This window comes from Engystomops pustulosus, chromosome 4, assembly GCF_040894005.1.
Source record: "Engystomops pustulosus chromosome 4, aEngPut4.maternal, whole genome shotgun sequence".
NCBI classification, from domain to species: Eukaryota; Metazoa; Chordata; class Amphibia; order Anura; family Leptodactylidae; genus Engystomops; species Engystomops pustulosus.
The window spans coordinates 117,031,619-117,055,858 of NC_092414.1; the positions used below are offsets into that span (position 1 = coordinate 117,031,619).

Below are 24,240 nucleotides of genomic sequence, written 5' to 3' on the forward strand. Positions count from 1 at the left end.
TCCAGTAAGAAGGCTAATGGAAGCACAGGCAAGGTCAGACTGGTGCTGGTAGTGGGAGATTGGATTATTAGGGGAACAGACAGGGCAATCTGTCACAAAGACAGTGCATACCGAACAGTGTGTTGTTTGCCGGGTGCTCGGGTTCGGCATGTTGCGGATCGGGTTGACAGATTACTGGGAGGGGCTGGTGAGGAACCAGCGGTCATGGTCCACATTGGCACTAATGACAAAGTAAGAGGTAGGTGGAAGGTCGGCTACAGGCTCTACAGTAGGGATGGGCTGCACCTCAATGGGGAGGGTGCAGCTGTTTTGGGGGAAAAAAATGGCTAGAAGGTTGGAGGAGTGTTTAAACTAGAGACCTGGGGGGAGGGCAACTACACTTGTGCAGGGCAAATAGACAGTGTAGATAGAGAGCTGGGAAGAGTCATAGTCCATGGGGGAGGAAGGGAGGCTGGAATGAGATTGGGGAATAAGAACAAAAGGAATACGGACAGGGAAAACCATATAAAGTGTATGTACACAAATGCCAGAAGCCTCACAAACAAAATGGAGGGACTGGAACTCTTGATGTTGGAGCGGAAATATGATATAGTGGGAATCAGCGAGACATGGCTGGACAGTAGCTATGACTGTGCTGTTACTATAGATAGTTATAGTCTTTTTTAGAAAGGATCGTATAAATAAAAAAGGGGGAGGGGTTTGTTTATATGTGAATTCTTGCCTCAAGCCTGTCTTGCGAGATGACATCAGTAACGCAAATGTAAATGTGGAGTCCCTATGGGTGGAGATAAGGGGAGGGAAAAAGAATAATAAAATATTACTAGGGGTTTGTTATAAGGCTCCAAATATAATGGAGGCAGCAGAGGAAATGCTGATAAGTGAAATGGATGCGGCTTCAAAGCATGGTGAAGTACTTATCATGGGGGACTTCAATTACCCAGATATTGACTAGGGGGGGCAGAAACCTGCAGGTCCTTCAAAGGTAGCAGGTTCTTGTCAACAACAAAAGACAATTACCTGTCGCAACTAGTCCTGGAGCCAACAAGAGGGGGGCACTGCTGGACCTTTTCCCTACCAACAGACCTGATAGGGTATCAAAACTACAGGTTGGGGGGAACCTTGGGAATATTGATCATAATATCATTGATTTTGTATTACGCTTTACTAAGAGCGTTAGTGAAGGGGCAACCAACACTCTAAACTTCAGGAGGGCAAATTTTCAGCAACTAAGGCAATACCTTAAAGGCATAGACTGGGATAATGTTCTCAAAGACAAAAGCTCCCCCCAAAAATGGGACTTTTTCTCATATATTCTGAAAAAGTCCTGTGAGAAACACATACCTTATGGGAAAAAGCATAAAAGGAACAAGAAAAAGCCTATGTGGCTAACTAGTCTTGTAAGGAAAGCAATAATCGAGAAAGATAAGGCGTTTAAGGTGCTAAAACGGGAAGGTAGTGATGAGGCATTACAGGATTATAGAGAGAAAAATAAATCCTGTAAAAAACAGATAAAGGCCGCAAAAATAGAGACTGAGAGAAATATTGCCAGGGAGAGCAAAAATAATCCCAAATTATTTTTCAAGTATATAAATGATAAAAAACTAAAAACAGAGAGTGTGGGTCCCCTTAGAAATAACATGGGGGTCATGGTGGAAGGAGATGAGGAAAGGGCCAATCTACTGAATGTCGCCTTCTCATCTGTCTTTACCCAGGAAAATCCCCTGGTGGAAGACACAATGAGGAATAATGTAAATTATTTTTGGAATGTCAACAGTTTAACCCAGGAAGAGGTACGGCGCCGCCTTGCAACCACTAAGATAGATAAATCACCAGGGCCAGATGGCATACAACCCCGGGTTCTGCATGAATTATGTACCGTGATAGACAGACCATTATTTTTAATATTTGAAGATTCACTGAGGACTGGTTATGTTCCACAGGACTGGCGCATAGCAAATGTGGTACCAATATACAAAAAAGGATCAAATAGCGATCCTGGAAACTACAGACCCGTGAGTCTAACTGCTGTGGTGGGGAAAATATTTGAGGGGTTTGTTAGAGATGCTATCCTGGAGTATCTCACTGTGCACAACCTTATAACCCAGCGTCAGCATGGGTTTATGAGAGATCGGTCCTGTCAGACTAATCTGATTGGTTTCTACGAGGAGGTAAGTTCAAGACTGGATCTGGGGGACGCTGTGGATGTTGTATATCTGGGCTTTTCAAAGGCATTTGACACCGTGCCGCATAAAAGGTTGGTATATAAAATGAGACTGCTGGGAATAGGAGAAAATCTGTGTATTTGGGTAAGTAATTGGCTTAGTGATAGAAAACAGAGGGTGGTCATTAATGGCACATTCTCAGATTGGGTTGATGTTACCAGTGGAGTGCCACAGGGGTCAGTATTGGGGCCACTTCTTTTTAATATTTTTATTAATGACCTTGTAGTGGGTTTACACAGTCAAGTTTCAATATTTGCAGATGATACTAAGTTGTGTAAAGTAATAAATACTGAGGTCGATTTTTTAGCATTACAGAGGGATTTGTGGAAGCTTGAGGAGTGGGCAGAGAAATGGTTGATGAGGTTTAATGTAGATAAATGTAAAGTTATGCACTTGGGCCATGGAAACAAAAAGTATAATTATGTTCTAAACGGTCAATTACTTACTAAAACTGGAGCTGAAAAGGACTTGGGGGTATTGGTGGATGGTAAACTTAATTTTAGTGACCAGAGCCAGGCGGCTGCTGCTAAAGCAAATAAAATTATGGGATGTATCAAGAGAGGAATAGATTCTCATGATAAAGACATAGTTTTGCCCTTATACAAATCCCTGGTCAGACCACACATGGAATATTGTGTACAGTTTTGGGCACCAGTATATAAAAAGGACATAGTAGAGCTGGAACGGGTGCAGAGGAGAGCAACCAAGATTATTAGGGGAATGGTGGGGTTTAGAATACAATGACAGATGACAAAACTTGGGATTATTCAGTTTATAAAAAAGACGACTGAGGGGAGACCTCATTACAATATACCAATAACTGAACGGACAGGACAAGGATCTCTCCAAAGATCTTTTTATACCTAGGCGTGGACCAGGACAAGGGGGCATCCTCTACGCCTAGAGGAGAGGCGATTCTACCATCAACATAGACAAAGGTTCTTTACTGTACGAGCAGTGAGGCTATGGAACTCTCTGCCTCAGGAGGTTGTTATGGCAGACTCTATGTACGTGTTCAAGAGAGCCCTGGATGCCTTTCTGCAGAGAAAAAATATCACGGGTTATGGGGATAAAACATTTACTTAATTCTTAAAGGATGGACTTGCGTCTTTTTCCAGCCTTATATACTATGATACTAAATAGGTTCTAAGAGTTACATATCATTAAGGTTAACTGAGGGGCCTAATGTCAACCTTGTAATCCCCAGCCCTATTTTTCAAGGGGTTGCGGGGGTGGGGGTTGAGATCATAAAGTACTTGGGCATATGGATTCCTCAGGAGCTCAAGAAAAAATGGTACCTTTCATTACTGAGTTAAAAAATAGACGATTCCTTTACATGATTCGTACTCCTGGTGTGGCCACTGTGCCAAATACCAAAAAAATGTATTTTACTAAAGCAACATTGTGTTTGAGTTGGACAACCCATTCAAAGGAGCGCTGTTGCATTTCTGCAAAGCTTTCACATATACATCACACAATTGGTTATAAATTTGATACTCACACCTAGCAACTACTTCTATGCCAGCCTCTTCCTCTCATTTCTGTTGGCGTGATTACAACCATTCGGCTTATGTGTTCACAAGAGGCTATCACTCTATTCAGGCCACACTATCACACTATTCAGGCCATATGACTCTCCCAAGAGTGGGGAAGAACTCTTAGCCACCTTGACACTGTGACGATAGGTCGTATCATAGTATATAAGGCTGGAAAAAGACCATCAAGTCCGACCTTTAAGAATTAAATAAATGTTTTAAGCCCATAACCCGTGATATTTTTTCTCTCCAGAAAGGCATCCAGGGCTCTCTTGAACACGTACATAGAGTCTGCCATAACAACCTCCTGCGGCAGAGAGTTCCATAGCCTCACTGCTCGTACAGTAAAGAACCTTTGTCTATGTTGATGGTAGAATCGCCTCTCCTCTAGGCGCAGAGGATGCCCCCTTGTCCTGGTCCACGCCTAGGTATAAAAAGATCTTTGGAGAGATCCTTGTCCTGTCCGTTCAGTTATTGGTATATTGTAATGAGGTCTCCCCTCAGTCGTCTTTTTTATAAACTGAATAATCCCAAGTTTTGTCATCTGTCATTGTATTCTAAACCCCACCATTCCCCTAATAATCTTGGTTGCTCTCCTCTGCACCCGTTCCAGCTCTACTATGTCCTTTTTATATACTGGTGCCCAAAACTGTACACAATATTCCATGTGTGGTCTGACCAGGGATTTGTATAAGGGCAAAACTATGTCTTTATCATGAGAATCTATTCCTCTCTTGATACATCCCATAATTTTATTTGCTTTAGCAGCAGCCGCCTGGCTCTGGTCACTAAAATTAAGTTTACCATCCACCAATACCCCCAAGTCCTTTTCAGCTCCAGTTTTACCAAGTAATTGACTGTTTATAACATAATTATACTTTTTGTTTCCATGGCCCAAGTGCATAACTTTACATTTATCTACATTAAACCTCATCAACCATTTCTCTGCCCACTCCTCAAGCTTCAACAAATCCCTCTGTAATGCTCTGTAATGCTAAACTATGCTAAATGCTAAACCTCAATATTTATTACTTTACACAACTAAGTATCATCTGCAAATATTGAAACTTGACTGTGTAAACCCACTACAAGGTCATTAATAAAAATATTAAAAAGTAACCCCAATACTGACCCCTGTGGCACTCCACTGGTATCGTCAACCCAATCTGAGTATGCGCCATTAATGACGACCCTCTGTTTTCACTAAGCCAATTACTTACCCAAATACATAGACTTTCCCCTATTCCCAGCAGTCTCATTTGATATACCAACCTTTTATGCGGTACGGTGTCAAATGCCTTTGAAAAGTCCACATATACAACAGTGTCCCGCAAATCCAGTCTTGAACTTACTTCCTCCTAGAAACCAATCAGATTAGTCTGACAGGACTGATCTCTCATAAACCCATGCTGACGCTGGGTTATAAAGGTTATGCATCTCTAACAAACCCCTCAAATATTTTCCCCACCACAGAAGTTAGACTCAAAGGTCTGTGGTTTCCAGGATCGCTTTTTGATCCTTTTTTGTATATTGGTACCACAATTGCCACGTGCCAGTCCTGTGGAACATAATCAGTCCTCAGTGAATCTTCAAATATTAAAAATAATGGTCTGTCTATCACGGTACACAGTTCATGCAGAAACTGGGGGTGTATGCCATCTGGCCCTGGTGATTTATCTATCTTAGTGGTTGTGAGGCGGCACCGTACCGCTTCCTGGGTTAAACTGTTGACATTCCAAAGAGAATTTACATTATTCCTCATTGTGTCTTCCACCAGGGGATTTTCCTGGGTAAAGACAGTTGAGAAAGCGACATTCAGTAGATTGCCACTTTCCTCATCTCCTTCCACCATGACCCCCATGTTATTCCTAAGGGGGCCCACACTATCAGTTTTTAGTTTCTTATCATTTATATACTTGAAAAATAATTTGGGATTATTTTTGCTCTCCCTGGCAATATTTCTCCCAGTCTCTATTTTTGGGGCCTTTATCTGCTTTTTACAGGATTTATTTTTCTCTCTATAATCCTGTAATGCCTCATCACTACCTTCCCGTTTTAGCACCTTAAACGCCTTATCTTTCTCGCTTATTGCTTTCCTTACAAGACTAGTTAACCACATTGTCTTTTTCATGTTTCTCTTATGCTTTTTCCCATTAGGTATGTGTTTCTCACAGGACTTTTTAGAATATATGAGAAAAAGTTTCATTTTTATTTGGGGGGGGGGGGGGGGGGCTTTTGTCTTTGAGAACATTGTCCCAGTCTTCTTTTAAGGTCTTCCCTTAGTTGCTGAAAATTTGCCCCCCTGAAGTTTAGAGAGTTGGTTGACCCTCCACTAACGCTCATAGTAAAGCGTAGTACAAAATCAGTGATATTATGATCACTATTACCCAGGTTCCCCCCAACCTGTAGTTTTGATACCATATCAGGTCTGTTGGTTAGGATAAGGTCCAGCAGTGCCCCCCCTCTTGTTGGCTCCAGGACTAGTTGCGACAGGTAATTGTCTTTTGTTGTTGACAAGAACCTGCTACCTTTGAAGGACCTGCAGGTTTCTGCCCCCCAGTCAATATCTGGGTAATTGAAGTCCCCTATGATAAGTACTTCACCATGCTTTGAAGCCGCATCCATTTAACTTATCAGCATTTCCTCTGCTCCCTCCATTATATTTGGAACCTTATAATAAACCCCTAGTAATATTTTATTATTCTTTTTTCCCTCCCCTTATCTCCACCCATAGGGACTCCACATTTGCATTTGCGTCACCGATGTCATCTCGCAGGACAGGCTTGAGGCAAGAATTCACATATAAACAAACCCCTCCCCCTTTTTTATTTATACGATCCTTTCTAAAAAGACTATAACTATCTATAGTAACAGCACAGTCATAGCTACTGTCCAGCCATGTCTCGCTGATTCCCACTATATCATATTTCCGCTCCAACATCAAGAGTTCCAGTTCCTCCATTTTGTTTGTGAGGCTTCTGGCATTTGTGTACATACACTTTATATGGTTTTCCCTGTCCGTATTCCTTTTGTACTTATTCCCCAATCTCATTCCAGCCTCCCTTCCTCCCCCATGGACTATGACTCTTCCCAGCTCTCTATCTACACTGTCTATTTGCCTACTGTAGAGCCTGTAGCCGACAGAAAAGTCATCCCAGTTCTCCATGAACCCAAAACCCTCCTTCCTACACCAACTTTTGAGCCACTTATTTACCTCCCTGATCTCCCGCTGCCTTTCTGGTGTGGCACGTGGTACAGGCAGTATTTCCTGTCCCTTCACCCGGAATAAATGACATCCCTATTGTCCATTCCTGTCCTGTCTCACACACCTTCACATTTTACTCCATTAACTGACCCCTCAGCACGGATAGCTGAGGATTCTCTGCTCCAAGAAGATGGTTTCGCCCCCTAACTTGCTTCCCCCTCAGTGACATTAAACCCACTGCAGGCTGATTTCAGCCAAACATAGTGATGATCACATGACCTGCCCAGGCAAGTGCAGAACATGTGATGTGGATATGTTACCAGCAGCAGTCTTCTGTCCTGTGCCTCTTACACTGGGACAAAGTCACAGGACTGATTAAAGGGCCAGTAGCATTTTAATTGTTCATTATAGTGTATTTCCACAACATCTTTCTGCCAACTAATTACATATCAGCTTAAATTTTAATAAATCATTTGAATATAAAAGGGATTGTTCAACGGCATAAAAAAATCTATTGGTGGCTGGTTAAAAAAATAAACATTTACTTACCTCCGCGGTCCCTCACGGTATCGCACTTTGACATCACTCTGGTCCACGCCCCATGTAAACAAACAGGCCACGCCCACCTGTCCCTATTCCCAGCTCTGTATCATGCGGGATGGGTGGATGTAGCCGCCCATCTTGGCCAGCTGGAGGCTGTACACAGCATGGCTTCCGTGCCCCTGCCACGGATCAGAGAGATGACAGCGCGGGACGCTGGGAGGGACTGTGGAGGTAATAAATGTTTAGTGATGGCCAGGAGGGGGCTAGTAATAATAAAGTTTTTTTAATCCTGTTGGACAACCCCTTTAATTATGCTTATTCCTGGAATACACATTTAAATCTGGATAATACTTTTAAAGTTATACATGTTATGTGTAGGTGGAATTACTTTTGCTGGATCTATTAGCAAAAAAAAATGGATGGTGTTAGCTACAATCCAGCACCCAGTCACAGAGGTTCGACAGCAGAGATCATGGGGGACCACATTCATGTTTTAAGTAACTCTACAGAGTCATCTAAAAATAGATTATTGCCAATATTCTATATAATGTGGGATTTATTATCAACCTTTCCATAAACATATGCAGAAAAAAGCTTTCAGAGCTCTATGGACAAATAAAGTTAATTTGATTTGATATTTCCTAAATATGATGATTCCTTTATAACATAGATAGCGTAATCATTTAACATAAAGTAATAACAGCTAGGTGGCGATCTTTTCCATGAGATTTTCTGACAGTTTAAGCTTCATTGTACTTTGTACAAAAATGTTATATACATTGCCTTGTGAAAGTATTGGGCCTCCTTGAACTTTTCTACCTTTTGCTACATTTCAGGCTTTAAACATACAAAATATAAAATTTGTAATTGTTTTGGTAAAGTGGGACACAATTGTGAAGTGGAATGAAATTTATTGGATATTTGAAACTTTAGTACAAAAATAATAAACTTAAACTGCGGCCCCTTTAGGTTAATACTTTGTAGCGCCACCTTTTGCTGCAATTACAGCTGCAAGTCGCTTGGGGTATCAGATCTCTATCAGTGTGGTTGGATGTGGAGCATTTGTGAACAGCAGTTTTCAGCTCTTTCCACATTCTCAATTGGATTCAGGTCTGGACTTTGACTTGGCCATTCTAACACCTGTTTATTTGTGAACCATTCCATTGTAGATTTTGCTTTATGTTTGGAATCATTTTCTTGTTGGAAGATAAATCTAGGTTTTCTTCCAGAATGGTCCTGTATTTGGTTCTTTCCATCTTCCCATCAATTTTAACCATCTTCCCTGTCCCTGAGGAAGAAAAACAGGCCCAAACCATGATGCTGCCACAACGTTTGATAGTGGGGATGGTGTTTTGAGGATGATGAGCTGTGTTGCTTTTAAGCCAAACATGTCGTTTGGCATTGGGGCCAAAAAGTTTGATTTTGTTTTCATCTGACCAGAGCAACTTCTTCCACATGTTTGGTGTGTCTCCCAGATGGCTTGTGGCAAACTTTAAACAAGACTATTTATGGAAATCTTTTAGAAATGGCTTTCTTTTTGCCACTCTTCCATAAAGGCCAGATTTGTGCGGTGTATGACTGATTGTTGTCCTATGGACAGACTCTCCCACCTCAGCTGTAGATCACCAGAGTGATCATGGGCCTCTTGGCTGCATCTCTGATCGGTCTTCTCCTTGTTTGAGATGAAAGTTTAGAGGGACGGCCAGGTCTTGGTAGATTTACAGGGGTCTGATACACCACTTATTTCAATATGATCACTTGCACAGTGCTCCTTGGGATGTTTAAAGTTTGTGAAATCTTTTTTGGTCTATATCCGGCTTAAAACTTCTCCAAAACAGCATTAAGGACCTGCCTAGTGTGTTCCATGGTCTTCATGATGCAGAACCCTGAGGGCGCGTTCACACGTTGCGTTTTGACCTGCGTTTTCATTGCGTTTGAAACGCATATACAACAGCTGAGGAGAGGTGATTTGCCTAATTACATCACTGTTAACATTTACAAAACGCATCGTAAACGTGATGTTAACGCATGTGTTTTGTTAACGCATGCGTTAAGATTGCGTTTACAGACATAAACGGTAATGTAATTAGGCAAATTACCTAATTACAAACGCAATGAAAACGCGACCAAAACGCAACGTGTGAACGCGCCCTCAGGTTCTCTAAATGATCAAATGTTCTCCTAAATGACTGATGATGATAAATATAATCCACCTCCGTATAAATACACCTGCTCTGTGATAGTCTGAGGGCGCGTTCACACGTTGCGTTTGAAACGCATATATAACAGCTGATGAGAGGTGATTTGCCTAATTACATTACCATTATGTTTGTAAATTCAATGTTAACGCATGCGTTAACGCGTTGTTAACATATACATTAACATCGCGTTTACGATGCATTTTGTAAATGGAAATGTTAACAGTGATGTAATTGGGCAAATCACCCCTTCTCAGCTGTTGTATATGCGTTTCAAACACAATGAAAACGCAGGTCAAAACGCAACGTGTGAACGCGCCCTCACTGAACTTCCGGAGAGGGTTTGATGTACTAAAAGTAAAGGGGCCAAATAATATTGCACGCCCCACTTTTGAGTTTATTATTTTTTTTTACAAAAGTTTAAAATATCCAATAAATTTTGTGCCACTTCACAATTGTGTCCCACTTGTTGATTCTTCATCAAAAATTTTTTATATCTTTATGTTTGAAGCTTGAAATGCGGCAAAAGGTAGAAAATTTCAAGTGGGGCGAATACTTTTGCAAGGCACTGTAGGCACTGCCCATGTTTCAGTGACAGGTTTGATTTATGAATGAAAATCACTGTAGATATTGAGGGAGATTTATGTAAAGCAGTGCAAAGTTAGGCTAGACAGTCTTACATGCAGCAGATTTCTCACTGTGTCTGATGCTGGATGATAAAGCTGTTGTAATATTGAATGGTTGAAGCAATATTTTTTGGTTGTGTTTATTTGTTGATTTTATGCCATATGAGTTCCTTATACAAAAAAATCTTTATCTGACTTTAAAGTAAATATAAAGCAAAGTAAAGTCACTCTATAAAAATCCTATATAAAAATGGTATCTGTATTCAATGATGTGGCATGCTCATTGGGTTTATTTAGTGAATTTACTTTCATTCTTACTGAGGTAATGCACAAAACCATGCTAAGCCTATCTGATTGATAGGGAAGCATCATGTAGCATATGTATTTGATCCATTAGCTTAGCAATCTACAGTTAGTAAAATAGATACTACTGCTCCATCTATCAGAATACTGATTTATTTTCATCTAAATGAGGAAGAATTGAAAATGAAGTCTCTTTTCTATAAAAAAAAATCTGTTAAAAATATCACTTTAGGTGTGAACAGCAAGCTATTGCAAAGCAGTTGTGGATTGCAAGCTCTTCTGCCACTAAAGGGGCTAATGGTAAATAAAAAATGAAAAACAAAAAAAATCACAGATTATGCTTGGCGTCGACACAAAAAAGCCACATTCTCTGTGGACTGACCACAGCTGTGCTATTTTTTTCCTCTTCTTTTTTCAGCATTGTGGATTTTTACTCAGGAAATAGGGTCAGTTATGTCCATATTTGTTCCAAACAGTGCAACCAGTTGTTCTTCATAATTTGCAATGTTCCTTTTCATTATCTCCATGCATGGTCCCAAGAGCCTTTCAAAAGCTTGCACGTCCATGACTGTGGGAGGAGAGAATACAAAGTGGCTAATTCTACTGTAATATTTTGTTAATTTCCTACAAAATGGTTCCAGGGAAATGTTATGTTTAAATAAAATCTATCAAATTTCAATCTAGACACAGGTCCTGACACTCGCTAAGGACTAGTTCACATCTTCGCCACCCCCTCATTCCATTGTCTATAATTGCATAAATAGCGTTGCAATTCACATAATAACTGTCATTATAATGAACAGAAACATGACAGAGGGGTGCTCTCAGTACATGTGTACCTATAAGAATCAGAATATAGTTTCTGTCAGATTTTTTTATCATGCAAAGGCATAACTCAAATTTAAGAGGTTGTGTGAACTTGGCCTAATTCTGAAGAGGTTTTCTCTGCAGCAGTCCTCCCTGGCAGGACATAATGGGGGAGATTTAACAGATGTGTCTGAGATCAGAACTGTTCTAGTTGGCATTGGCAACCAATCAAAGCTCAGCATTTTTTTTTTAAACAGCTGTGTGAAAATGAAACCTGATCTCTGATAGGTTGCCATGAGCAACTAGAACAATTTTGCTCAAAGGAACTTCTGAAAAAATCTCACTAAATTGCTGTGAATAGATGACACCTCTAGAGACAACGCTACAATTGTCTCCACTACCGATGATGTCACTCACATCTCTGCACAGATGATACATAAATATCCTACATAGACCTCAATGAATCTACTCTAGTCTATTGCTGCTTCAAAGCAAATAACTAAATGCTGTTAAATGAGCATAGTACAAGCAGTATGCATAATACTGTACAGAAAATAGAATAAAAAATATACAAATCAGAGAAAAACTGATTAGAAACAAGCTGGATCTTTTGTAATGTGCTTTTAATAACAAAATGGATATATTTCCCTTAAGTTTCTCTCTTTCCTTGGATATGCAGTTACATTTTTCTGTACTATGAATAGTTAATATTTATGTTACCTAAACATTTTACACCTCCGATAGCGTATGCTGAGGCAGCTCTAGGTTTGTTGGTCACCAAGGCAAGTTCCCCAAAATACTGCCCTCTGGAGTATCGAGCAATTTCAACTGCTTCATTCTGTTCTACGTCTGCTTTACTCTGAGAAAATAAAAAGATAAAATAACAGGTTGACTATTTGAAATAAAAAAAACATTTTTCATGTATACAATTAGAACAATAATACAGCTAGTAAAGCCTGGTCATGAGAAAAACAGCATCCATATAATAACAGGAAAACATCTGTTGCTTATAAGGTCTTAAATTGGAGGCTTCCTGACCTTCCGCCCCAGAATTTGTGCAAGACGCCCAATGGGTGTTTGGCATTAGGCCAAATTACCCATTCTTCACCGCTGTTCCTGATTTTTGTAATAGCACAGGTGACTGCACCCTTTTTTTACAAAATGGTTTTTCCCACACAATTTGGACTTTTGCCATCATGATCTAGCTCACATACAGTAATGTGCATGACAATTAGTCTCATAGGTTTCTGTCTCACTTTACAACTACACAGTTTTTTTAATTTGTTTCCAAGCAACAGTATCCCATCAATGACTGGTAGTTAGAACTTCATGGAGTGCGGTGATCAGTATATAATAGAAGTGGAGTATATTCACAATATACTACAATACAGAAATATCTATGATCAGGTACCCTAGGGTCCCAACACCTGCACAAAAAAAATACATTTAAAACAATTGTTCTGCAGAACTCAAATAAAAATGTAAAAAACAAAACTTCAAATTACTTTCTAGTGGCACCATTTAATAATCAATGCACTGGACAATCCATGTAGTGGAAAGCCGGAAAAATATTCATCTGCCATCAAAGTAATAAAAAATGATCACAATTCCCATTTAAGGGTTGTACATTTTACAGCTTTTATAGTGCAATCCAAAAGACATATCCCCAGTCAGTAAGATTCAAGGGAACCATTAAAAAAAGTTTTTTTATTAATAAAACTTAAAATAAACTCTTTGAAAAAAATGCAATATTCTGTATTGCCATATATAACACCTGCAATGCAAAGCTTTGTACAGTGGTAATATTATTTTCCCTATCCCGAGAGTCCATACTGCTTTTGATAAATGATAACATCCTGCTGGCTTTAGAGGCAGCTGATTGGCATTGGATGCTGTTATTTAATCTATGATTTATTAGTACTCCAAGCTCCTTCTTAATAAAGAACTCTCGCAAATTTACTCCAGGAGCATATGTTGCATGTGGATTATTAGCCCCAGGTGCATAATAGTGGGCCCAATGCAGAACCACTTATAACTGGTCTACGCTGAGGAGGAATCGACACCTCAGAGGTGTCTGAGAGCAAAACTGTTCAAGTTGCTTATGGCAACCAATCAGAGCTCAGCTTGAATTTTCCCACAGTAGTTTATAAAATTAAACTTGGGCTCATAGTTGTTGCCACAAGCAATCAAAAAAGTTTTGCTCTCAGACAATTTCCCCCATGGAACATAACTATCTTGTTAAAGTCCAATAAAACCAAATATATGCAACCTCTTGAAAAAAACAGATTAGGTTGGTTATTTCTTTAGTAAACCCATGCCGACTATCTCTTATGTTATTATTTGATTTATTGAGTCTTTTGATAGCCCCAAGATGTTTCTCATTATGGAAGTTAAAGGGGTATTCCCCCAAAGGCAAGTTAGGCCTTATCCATGGGATAGCCTAACTTGCTGCTCAGTGGTGGTCTCAGTTCTATAAACGGGTTTTCCCATAAAGGCAAATTAAGCCCTATCCATCGGATAGGGCCTAACTTGATGGTTTGTTGGAGTCTCAGTGCTGAGACCCCCTCAGATCATGAAAACGAGGGGTCCGACTGATCCCTCACCGTTCTTCAGACTAATAGAGCAGACGGCGGAGCAAGTACGTTCTGTTCCATTAATCTCTATGGAGCTGATGGAAGTTGCTGAGCACAGCGCTTTGCAATTTCCATATGCTCCATAGAGACTAATGGAGCAGAGCGGTCATGCGAGTAACGGACGGTCGGTCCCCTCGTTCTCGCAATTTGTGGGGGTCTCAGCACTGAGACTCCAACAAACCATCAAGTTAGGCCCTATGCGATGGATAGTACTTAATTTGCCTTTGTGGGAAAACCCGTTTATAGGGGTATTCCCACAAAGGCAAATTAAAGGTCACAAAGGTGCACAGCTCGAGCAATCAGAGCTGTGTGATATAACGAGATGTCAGATTTCTGTACATTGAAAATAAAAATTTCCAATAGAATAGCAGCAACCAGAAATCTAGAAAACTATGACAAATTGATCCAGAAAGTCTATTAGAAATTTGTATAGCTTTACTCAAACAATATCCATTACTTGCTGAAATGGGAATACCCTTTTTAGCTCACTGGTCTGTTGCTTGGTGAGGAGCCAGCGCCCTTTCGGAAAACTGGCACCACATTTGCCCTGTGCTAAAATTTGGCATACTACCAGTCGATAGGGAATATCTAAAACTTTTAAACAGGGGCACAGCAATAGCAAAACTGAGATCTTTAGAAACTCTGGGGTATAACACATTTTGTCCAGAAGCCTTCTATATATTTATTTTATTGAGCCTAGGCTACATGCACACGATGTATGCCCGTTGTACCGTAGCACAGTGGGCATACATCGGCGCTGCGGAAAGGAGCAGGGGATGAGCGCCGCTCACCCCCGCCCCTCTCCATAGGAATATATGGCGCACGGACATGTCCTATCTTTTTACCGGTGACGGAGCGGTACGGTGCGGCACGTGTGCTGCACCGTAATGCTGCTGTACAGGGCCGTGACCCCATAGTGATGTATGGGGGACGTATATCGGCCGTATATATGTCAGCCGTATATACCGTATATTCCGGCGTATAAGACGACCTGGTGTATAAGACGACCCCCCTACTTTCCTGTTTAAAATATAGAGTTTAAGATATATTCGCCGTATAAGACTACCCCTTTTCCAACGCATACAAAACACCGGTAAAAATTAAAATTATGCCCCCCTCCCAGAAGCCATAATTAATGTCCTGCCCCACCTCAGTAGCTATAATTAATGTCCTGCCCCCCAGTAGCCATAATTAATGTCCTGCCCCCCCCAGTAGCTATAATTAATGTCCTGCCGCCCCCCCAGTAGCTATAATTAATGTCCTGCCCCCCCCCCAGTAGCTATAATTAATGTCCTGCCCCCCAGTAGCCATAATTAATGTCCTGCCCCCCCCAGTAGCTATAATTAATGTCCTGCCGCCCCCCCAGTAGCTATAATTAATGTCCTGCCCCCCCCAGTAGCTATAATTAATGTCCTGCCCCCAGTAGCTACAATTAATGTCCTGCCCCCCAGTAGCTATAATTACTGTCCTGCACCCCCAGTAGCCATAAATAATGTCCCCCACCACCAAACAGGGCCCTATATATTTAAGCTAACTAAAAAACATAATTCTTACCTTATCCCGCTCCTCTTCGTGCTGCCTCTCATCAGGGGATCCGGTGCAGGCGACGGCTGATGACGCGTCTGCAGGTCAGGTGCCGGGTCATAGACCTCAGCAGACCCGGCGCAGGCAGACGCGTCACATCTCCTGCGTCAGCGATGGGGTCGATGGCGGGTAAGTAGTGTGAGGTGGGTGGGACGGGGGCGGATCGGGGGCCCGTTCTAATTTAGAATTATGACAGCTCCGGGCACTCCCTGATCCAGCGCACGGACCAGATGCAGAACAGTCCGTGCGCTGTAAGAGGCAGGCCCGCGGCTGTCACAATTCAAAACATCTGCCCGCTGTGCTGCGCCGAGTTATCAGCGCAGCGCAGGGGTCAGGTGCGGGCCTCTGACTGACCGGCAGCGGAGCTTCGGTGGATCGCGGGAAAGGTGAGAAACATTACCGGCGTGTAAGACGACCCCAGACTGGACAGAAGATTTTTAAGTCTTCAAAAGTCGTCTTATACGCCGGTATATACGGTACATCCCCCATAAATGTGTGTGAATGTAACCTTAGATTGGATCATGTCTACATTAATCCAGTCGAGTATATTACAGGATGCGTGACACACACTGGCACCACCCACAGCAGATGTTCTTATATTGCACAAAAGCAGTTAAATAAACCTGTTCAGTATCTCGGCCTTCTTTTAACAGAAGTTACCAACTCTCCACCTACTACATCTTTTTTTCCCCCAAATTTATATACTTAAATAATTTTGCCATCTTTGGTAACATGCCTTTGAAATGTGTATTTTAGCTGATTTTATTTCCTTTTTAAAAATTTTAGTTTGAATGTTTTATAATTATTAAAGGTCTTTAGATTTATATTTTTTAAATGCCCTCAGATTCCTCAATATACTGAGGATAACAAAATAACACAATCTTGAATTAATTGTTATTTACAAAAAATAACATTTCACAGATATTATTCCAACCTGTCACTATCAGTCCTGGTTTATACAATTTTGGTTGTTCAGTGGATATGACCGTAAATCTTCTGACTATGGTCAGACATAGGCACTTCCTGCCAGCATTCAGCAGTGTGCAGATACTTACTCTATTAGCTACAGGCAAGATAAGGTCTTTATAGCAGAACTGACTTATTGATTACCGTATATACTCGTGTATAAGCCGAGTTTTTCAGCACAAAAAATGTGCTGAAAAACCTAATCTCGGCTTATACACGAGTTAATAAAAAAAAACATGAGTTAATAAAAAAAAAAAATAAATTAATACTCACCCTCCGGCTCCCGGTCCTCGGCGGCGGCTCCTGGTCCTCGGCGGCAGCTCCCGATCCTCTGCGGCGGCTTCTCCCTTCGATCTTCACGTGTCGGTAGTCGCGTCTATGCGACTTGCCGGCGGGCGCATAATATGATGTAGCGGTGTCGCCGCTGACGACGTCATCAGCGGCGACACCGCCGCATCGCACTGTGCGCCCGCCGGCAAGTCGCATGGACGCGACTGCCGGCACGTGAAGATCGAAGAGAGAAGCCGCCACAATGGATCGGGAGCCACCGCCCAGGACCAGGAGCCGCCGCCGAGGACCGGGAGCCGCCGCCGAGGACCGGGAGCCGCCACTTCAAATCAAAGGTGAGTATCGTCGGAGGGTGAGTATTAAGTTTATTTTTTTTATTATACTGAGGGCAGGCTGTATACTTTTTGGGGGCAGGCTGTATACTTTTTGGGGGCAGGCTGTATACTTTTTGGGGGCAGGCTGTATACTTCATTGGGGCAGGCTGTATACTTCATTGGGGCAGGCTGTATACTTCATTGGGGCAGGCTGTATACTTCATGGGGGCAGGCTGTATACTTCATGGGGGCAGGCTGTATACTTCATTGGGGCAGGCTGTATACTTCATTGGGGCAGGCTGTATACTTCATGGGGGCAGGCTGTATACTTCATGGGGGCAGGCTGATTGTATACTACTTGGGACAGGCTGTATACTACACCCTCGGCTTATACTCGAGTCAATAGGTTTTCCCATTTTTTTGTGGTAAAATTAGGGGTCTCGGCTTATACTCGGGTCGGCTTATACTCGAGTATATACGGTAGGTAACTTAGCAGTGCCATTGTATTAATAAGAACAAATTGTCCGGCAAAAAACAATCCCTCATACAACTCTATGCACTGAAAAATATAGTTAAAGTTATCGATTTTTTTTTTTAAATAAGTTTTTTCTTTATATGTCATACAGAGATACCTATTACACCCTGCTTTTGGCAGTTGTATTGCAGTATACTGTATGAACGTTCAGACCACCTAAGGAGAAAACGTCTCACGCGGCTTAAAGGAAATCTATCATTTGTTTTCATGCATTGTGAACCAAACATACCTTGAGAATGCTGTAGCTACACTGATGCAGAAACATATCTTGTTTAGTCCCTGAATTGAGTGGTTTTGCTGAAAAAAAAATTCTAAAATTACGATAATGAGGCTTTGTCACTCCTGTGGCTGACTCATTGCTTCTCCTCATCCTAATTTTGCACTGCTCCAGAGAATGCTATAATCACTGTGTTCTCTCTGACAGGCAGAAGTAATCAATCACTGCACCATCACCCAGCTGCTGTATTTGAGTCATCCTGACTCAGGTTGATTAGTCTTGTCTGGACAGTTCAGGAAGCTCAGTGTAATGTGTTTATGAATGGCAGCCAGCTTGCAGCCCAGCTTTCCCAAGGTCCTGAATATTTAATCAGGGATTAAATAAGATATGTTTCTGCATCAGTGTTGCTATAGCATTCTCAATTTATGTTTGGCTCACAATGCATGAAAACAAATGGTAGATGTCCTTAAAAATAACTTCAACAATACAAAATATGACAATACCTTGGTTTTCATTGTGATTTTCACTTCTCCACTCTCGACAATGAAAAAACTGTCTGCTCCATCACCCTGTGGTAAAACATAATGGAATGTATGTAATCAATACCTCTGGCAGAAATGCCACCCTACTATATTCAACAAAATAAAATTTCACAGAGAAATCAGTTCTACTCTTAATCCACATGGAACACAGACTATATAACTTCCTGCCTATGTTTCATAATTCTTACAGTAAATGTAAAATCTATGAAGTCCATAGGAAAAATCACCACATTCTTAGTAAGAATAATATATTACATTCTAGATCAGCTTTGAATGAACACATAGTGGCTTATTTACTAAGGGTCGCGGATTGCACTTTCGTTGCACTGTTTGTTGGTTTCGGATTTGCGCAGCTTTGACAGGTATTTAACAGGGGTATGGCTGGGATTGTGTTGAACACTATCGGTTTTCGACACAGCCAACAGGAATCGGGAGGGCATGCCGTCGGACGATCTAACTAATTTGGACTGAGTGTGGGATTTAACTTTAGAATTGTGTAGCAAGAAAATGCACTTCCATACACCAGGAAGGAAAAGGTGAACTCCGGCAGACCTGAGCGGGGAAGCAACACTTAATAATAATAAGTCTTGCAGGATATCGGGCGCATGATCTTAGTGAATCAGCACGACACAGTGCATGATCGTCGGACAATGCACTTTAGGTGAACTCAGTCGGACTGGTAAGTAAATGTGCCCCATAGTATAAGACCTGTTTTGGATATTTGAGAGTTAGAAAAAATACCTGAGCAATAATTTGTTCCCCATCAACATAGGTTTTGGTGTCTATGACATCTACCACCTTTAAACGTTCTGACACCTAGGTATAAATGAAAAGATTTGGAATTATAATTGTTGCCGGATCACACCAAAGTAAATGTTTACTTTTCTAATATCCAAAACTTACTTCTAAGGACTTTAAGAATGGAAGGGATTCAATAAAGTTTTCATACATTCTTCTCTTTTTAGCATTGTTTTTCACAATAATCCTCCGGAATGTCACTCTGTCCTATAATTTATAGAAGAGGGAAAAGAAAGATTAACCATTCAATTTTGAGAGAAATTTACTGTTCCTGTCATGCAAGATAGAGGTGAGTTTTTCATTGATAATGTACAATTTCAATCTCTGTTTCAACAGCAAGAAATCAATGCCCGGGTTCTTCCGAGCAGCAGCCATGATCTGTTTGGTGGCCAGAAAAAAAGTATGGTAAATAAAATGCTGCAAGGCTCTGGGTGTGCCTCCCAGAGGTATTTACTGAGATTTTGTCCTGTAACAGAATGAATGTTACAGATTCCACAGGCGTTTAGCTCTAGGGGAAGACCTCCAGATGTGAAGAATATCAAATGCCACAGTTCAGCCTTTTAGGCTATCGGGGGAGTACCCAAGCACCATGCGTGCAATTCTAGTGGGGACCAAGTACCACCACAAAAAGCTTTCAACTGGCTCTGGACCGCCCACGGTAAATTTACTGCGTTCAGGTCTAAGGCCTCGAAGGCTGCTCAAGTGATTGGGAAGCTGAGTGTGGGTCCCCATTTCAGGAGACCCTGGAGAGAAGACAAAAGTGGTATTTACATAGCTCTCATGCATAGCACACATTGCATACATAGCAGAAATAGTAGAATAGTAGGTCTGCTACCGCAATTCATCCCTGTGATAATTGAACAAGTGTTCGCCAGGATGCCATGGGATAAGAGGCAGTTGTTTGGTCTAGATCCAGCAGAGCCCAACTAGCGACACAATTGGACTGTAACTGGGTCCAAACTGTTCTAATTTCATGCTCCTAAATGTATCATAATGTCAATGAAGTAATAACTAATAAATAATTCATAATGCATCTAATTGATTCAGTAATTTCCTGCATAAAAGCCGTCATTGTAATAAACATCCCAATAGCATAACCCAAATTGATTTTTTTATTGTTTTTTCATTTCACTATATTTTATAATGTAGTATATTGCACAGCAACTACAATTTACAACATTGTGAATATGCTGATCTTAATAAATATGTGATCTACCAAAGCTTGTAGATGTATTCACCACAAAAAGTCCATTATAAGAAGCATTGCATAGTTTGTAGTTTTAATAATTAGCTACATTTATAGTTCAGAACTTTCATGAAGTTTCTAGTAAGAGTGAAGACCTAAATCATAACCACTTAGATCCAAAGTCACTTTTCACCTATTTTTTAAATCTGACCTGGGAAACTTTAAATTGACAAAAGAGATTTTTAGATTGTTTTTCTGTGACATACTGTACTTTTTTAAGCATTTACCAAATATCTGCTTAACGCAGGCTATATACTACAGGGAGCTGGCAGGCTATATACTACAGGGGGCTGGATGGCTATATACTACAGGGAGCTAGCAGGCTACATACTACAGGGGGCTGGCAGGCTACATACTACAGGGGCTGGCAGGCTATATACTGGGGGGCTGTGACCAATGCATGTCCCACCCTAGGCTTATACTCGAGTCAATAGGTTTTTCCAGTTTTTTTTTGTTAAAATTAGGGGTCTCAGGACGTCTTAGGCTTATACTCAGGTGGTTTATATTTGAGTATATACGTAGCCAAGAAATTACAAATTCACAATGGATTAATTTTACCCAAAGTTTGATATTCAATTTCTCCCGAGTATGCCGATACCCCATATGTCATGGTAAAGTGCCGTATGGGCACACGACAGATCTTTGAAGGGTAGGCGAAAACATTATTGATTTTTTGTTAATGTGTTCATATGAGGGCATATTTTTTGTGTGACGAGTTGCACTTTTTAGATTCTTCATTTATTTTTTGATGCTCTTATTGATTAGATTTTCTTAACTGTTTCTGTGTGGAACAAAAACCTTTTTTTACTTAATATTGTAGTTCTGAAACATGCTCACGCATGTAGGAGGCAAGTTCTGAAATCAAACATTTTTTTTTAAATATTATTAAAAACACAACTTACCAAACACCATATTGCTCCAGGGGACGTAGCTACAATTGTGGCAGCTCTCGGAGTGTTATACATTAATGCCAGTTCCCCAAAGCTTCCTCGGTTGTCATAACAACCAACGCATCTTCCCACACCTTCTACCTTTACATAAATATCATATGTCCCCCTGTAAAAAATAAGAAAACAGCATATTAGGTAACACACTGTCAGGATTAGGGCTTTTCTGGGTTTCTTCTAATTATCTTACTAGTATTAAATTGGTGGACACGCAACACTAGGCACAGCTGAGGACCGATTCAGTGCAGGACGGGTGGCAAGTTATCCGGTCTGTAAAAGGGTATGATATGCCAAGAACAGACCATTCTATATGTGCTGGTGAAAGAGGGAATAGAGGTATCATCTGCTGTATGAGACTTGCATAAAAATATTTCTCTCATAGTGACCAAATATTTTTATTTATTTTAGATGCATTTACAATACTTCATTATGAAAAATACGTTAGGATTTTTATTTATTGTAATCTTAGGCAAGTCACAATACAAAAATTGCTAACAAACGTATGAAGGTAGATGTTTCTGTGTATATATGTTTTGACGTCTCAATGCTCAGATCCTTTCCCTTTAGTTTTAAGAACTCTGTACCTGTCAATAACATAAAAGTTGTCCCCGTCATCACCTTGATCAATTATGTGGTCTCCACATTCAACCAACTTCTCAAACATTGCATCTAAAACTTGTGACATCTGTTCCTAAAAAATACAAGAAATATTTACAAAAGAACTACATAACAGTAAAAGATAAGTTCAGTACGGTACATTCTGTTTAAGATTATGTCAATTTTATACATAAATTATTATACATCATGGACGGGCGGCCACTAGGAACCTTGGGAGGGACGGCTGATTCCTAGCATCATTCCTTTCATACGTGAGGGATGAGTCGCCGCCTGCGGTTCTTTCTATGCCAAGCCTCTTGATGTATCGGGCTGCGAACTTGCAGCGGCGGCACACGAGCGCCAGCGTATGATACATATCCCCCATATACTCCAAAAACTTTTCTATGAATGCTTACTGGGGGCAAAACATGAATGTATAAGCTGCACAGAGTAATTTTGTAAACTAGATCCCAGACCGTTTGCTATGGGGGGCATTTTTAGGAGGGGAGAGTGGGCAATTCTGATGAATTTTTCCTTATAAACCTCAATCACAACTTATTCATTCTTCTTTACCCGTAAGGACTTAAAAAGAAAAATTAAAACACATCAGTGCCTGTAAATGATGGATCTAATTTTATTAAGAAAAAAGGAGAAAACATCACTTCAACTATTTTACTTACTTGATCTAGATTTTTAAAAAGGAGAATGTCTTTGCAAGCTTCTTGCAATCTGTATCGCTGATCATCTGTTTTTGGGTTGATAATCTATTTAAACAGTAAAAGATATACATATGTTATTCAAAAGTAACCGATTAACAGTGATTGATAAATTTTCATATGTAATTTTAGTGAATAATAAATTCAGTGTGTAATTTTTTAGGACTTCAGTTTTGAGAATCTGTAGACAATGAATATTAATAACAGTGAAACACATAAGAATATGCAGACTGAGAGACAAAGGATCAGTTATAATGGAATGAACATTTCCAAAGCTAGACATCACTGTCTCTCAGAATGGTCTTGGGGCCCTACCACCTGCACTGGGATGTCCATAAATTATATGGCGGTGGAGCCTACTGGTACTCGGTAGAGCACCACAGGCTAGTTTGCATTTGGTATAAAATAATTTTTCTCCAAAATGCGGGCATACAAAGTTATGAGAAATTGAGCATGGAGTACTCAGGGACAGGACGGGGAAGAGAGTAATAATCATCTACCATCAGCTAAGCTGTTAGTAGATGTCCTTTAAACATTGGGTTGGTGGGGGGGTAGCAGCGAACATGGCATCTGAGGCAGCTCCACTGGAGGGACTCTATATCTGCTGCCATTGGGTCCTTTACCAGCCCTACACGGTGCCCTCACCTCACCATCGGCCTGCGAAGACCCTCATCTTCCAGCCCATGCCCCCTGGGACGTTCCCTCCAGCTCCATTGGGACTCCCCAGACCATATCTTACCCTCCAGTAGGCACATCAGTGGGGTCTCGATGAACCTGAGGCCTTTGGTGGCCTTTTGGGACATTTTTGAGGCTGCATGGTTGTAGAGTCACCTGGATAAAGGACCTCAGTAACCAGAGTAGGGACATAGTCTCTGAAAAAAGACAACAATCCAGCTTTCTTCTTTTACTTTCCATTAAGCTGGATCGTTGTCTTTCTTCAGAGACTCTGCCCCTACTCTGGTTACTGAGGTCCATTATCCAGGTGACTCTGCAATTCTGCTACGTGACCTTGATAGGGTTGCGGATGCATTTGGAGACTTTTTCGCATCCCCGTATTCCTCCACATACACAGTGACTGCTCGGGAGACTGCTGACTACCTTAGCTCCCTTCCCTCCCTTACCTCAGTGGCCCCTATCAGGAAGCATGGAATTGCTGAGGCTATCGCTTTCTTAGCTAACGGCAAATATCTTGGCACTGATGGCCTACTGGCTGAACTCTATAAGCAACATACCTACGTCCTGGCCCCCCTACTGTGTAAACTGTATAGAGAGGCGCTTGAGTTGGGTTCACTGCCAGACTCTATGACTGAGGCATGTATCGTAGTCATCCCCAAGCCAGGGAATTATCCCACCTATTGTAATTCCTATAGGACCATCTCCCTTCTTCAGGTAGATAAAAAATTTTAGCTAATGTCTTG

At 41.0% G+C, this 24,240-nt stretch overlaps 1 protein-coding gene across 2 annotated transcripts in view; it reads right to left on the reverse strand.

Annotated features, from left to right (window-relative positions):
- Positions 1–6,840: 6,840 nt before the first annotated feature.
- The window catches only part of PRKAR2B (protein kinase cAMP-dependent type II regulatory subunit beta), a 69,734-nt gene continuing 52,334 nt past the window's right edge, over positions 6,841–24,240 (reverse strand). Inside the window, exons 4-11 of one of the 2 annotated variants that reach the window (XM_072147164.1) lie at positions 22,787–22,870; positions 22,094–22,200; positions 21,465–21,618; positions 19,422–19,523; positions 19,260–19,334; positions 18,480–18,545; positions 12,160–12,298; positions 6,841–11,200 (exon numbers count right to left, since the gene is read on the reverse strand). In XM_072147164.1, coding sequence (XP_072003265.1) covers positions 11,067–11,200; positions 12,160–12,298; positions 18,480–18,545; positions 19,260–19,334; positions 19,422–19,523; positions 21,465–21,618; positions 22,094–22,200; positions 22,787–22,870 — 861 coding nt within the window. In that variant the 3' untranslated portion in view covers positions 6,841–11,066. The remainder of the gene's footprint in view (positions 11,201–12,159; positions 12,299–18,479; positions 18,546–19,259; positions 19,335–19,421; positions 19,524–21,464; positions 21,619–22,093; positions 22,201–22,786; positions 22,871–24,240) is intronic. The other variant, XM_072147163.1, reaches the window with a different exon arrangement.